Raw genomic sequence first — 699 nt, 5'->3', positions numbered from 1 at the left:
TACGCGGTAACGGGGGGAAGGGGGCATTGGCTCGGGCTGGTACGTCTCTGCCAGGAAGGAGAAGCCGGGTTATTTTAGATGCCGCTTCCCGGCTTGGGGAGGGTTTGTTGGTTATCCTGCTAATCAGAGGCTTATCGTGAGTCAGTACGACGGAAAACAGATGGTGATATTTAGATCTCGTGGGGAAACTTGACAGATCGGGAGGAGGAGAAACGTTCGAATGCGCTGGTTGGAAGCGTTTCGCGGAAACGTTCCCTGGGATTGGTTTTTTTTTGGAGGAGAACGATAAGAGAGGCGAAGACGAGAGTGGTGGAGGAGGTGCTGGCAAAACCTCTCTGTAGAGAGCAGAAATAACCTTATCCCGGGGTCCTCTATACCCTGAGCGGCGGCATTAGGTTCCTGTTAAAAGCTCAAGCCAGGCCGTTTCCCCTGGGAACGAGCCGTCGGATTATTCCTTTCTGTCGAGGAAAAGCTGCTCTCTGACGTTGGCGAAAGCCGCGTACTGGAGCTCCTCTTCCAACAGGAAGGCGATGAGGACATTTACGGCGAAGTGCGTGACGAAGCGTCCGATGACGACATGGAGGGAGACGAAGCCGTGGTCCGTTGCACCCTCTCGGCCAACGTGAGTCACCAGGGAACGCGGGGAGACGTGGGTTTGGGGTCGCCTGGAGGGAGGGCCGGGGGTCCTCTTGGTCTGCG

The 699-nt window shown here is 56.4% G+C and overlaps 1 protein-coding gene across 1 annotated transcript in view; it reads left to right on the top strand.

The window, feature by feature from the left end:
- SNRNP200 (small nuclear ribonucleoprotein 200kDa (U5)) overlaps positions 1 to 699 on the top strand; it is a gene marked incomplete at both ends in the record, with an annotated part of 17,575 nt that overhangs the window by 936 nt on the left and 15,940 nt on the right. The window contains one exon of the mRNA XM_009331210.1: positions 524 to 622. Coding sequence (XP_009329485.1) covers positions 524 to 622 — 99 coding nt within the window. The remainder of the gene's footprint in view (positions 1 to 523; positions 623 to 699) is intronic.

Source organism: Pygoscelis adeliae, unplaced genomic scaffold, assembly GCF_000699105.1.
Source record: "Pygoscelis adeliae isolate BGI_AS28 unplaced genomic scaffold, ASM69910v1 Scaffold1159, whole genome shotgun sequence".
In the NCBI taxonomy this organism is placed as follows: domain Eukaryota; kingdom Metazoa; phylum Chordata; class Aves; order Sphenisciformes; family Spheniscidae; genus Pygoscelis; species Pygoscelis adeliae.
This window is presented reverse-complemented; position numbering and strand designations above follow the sequence as displayed.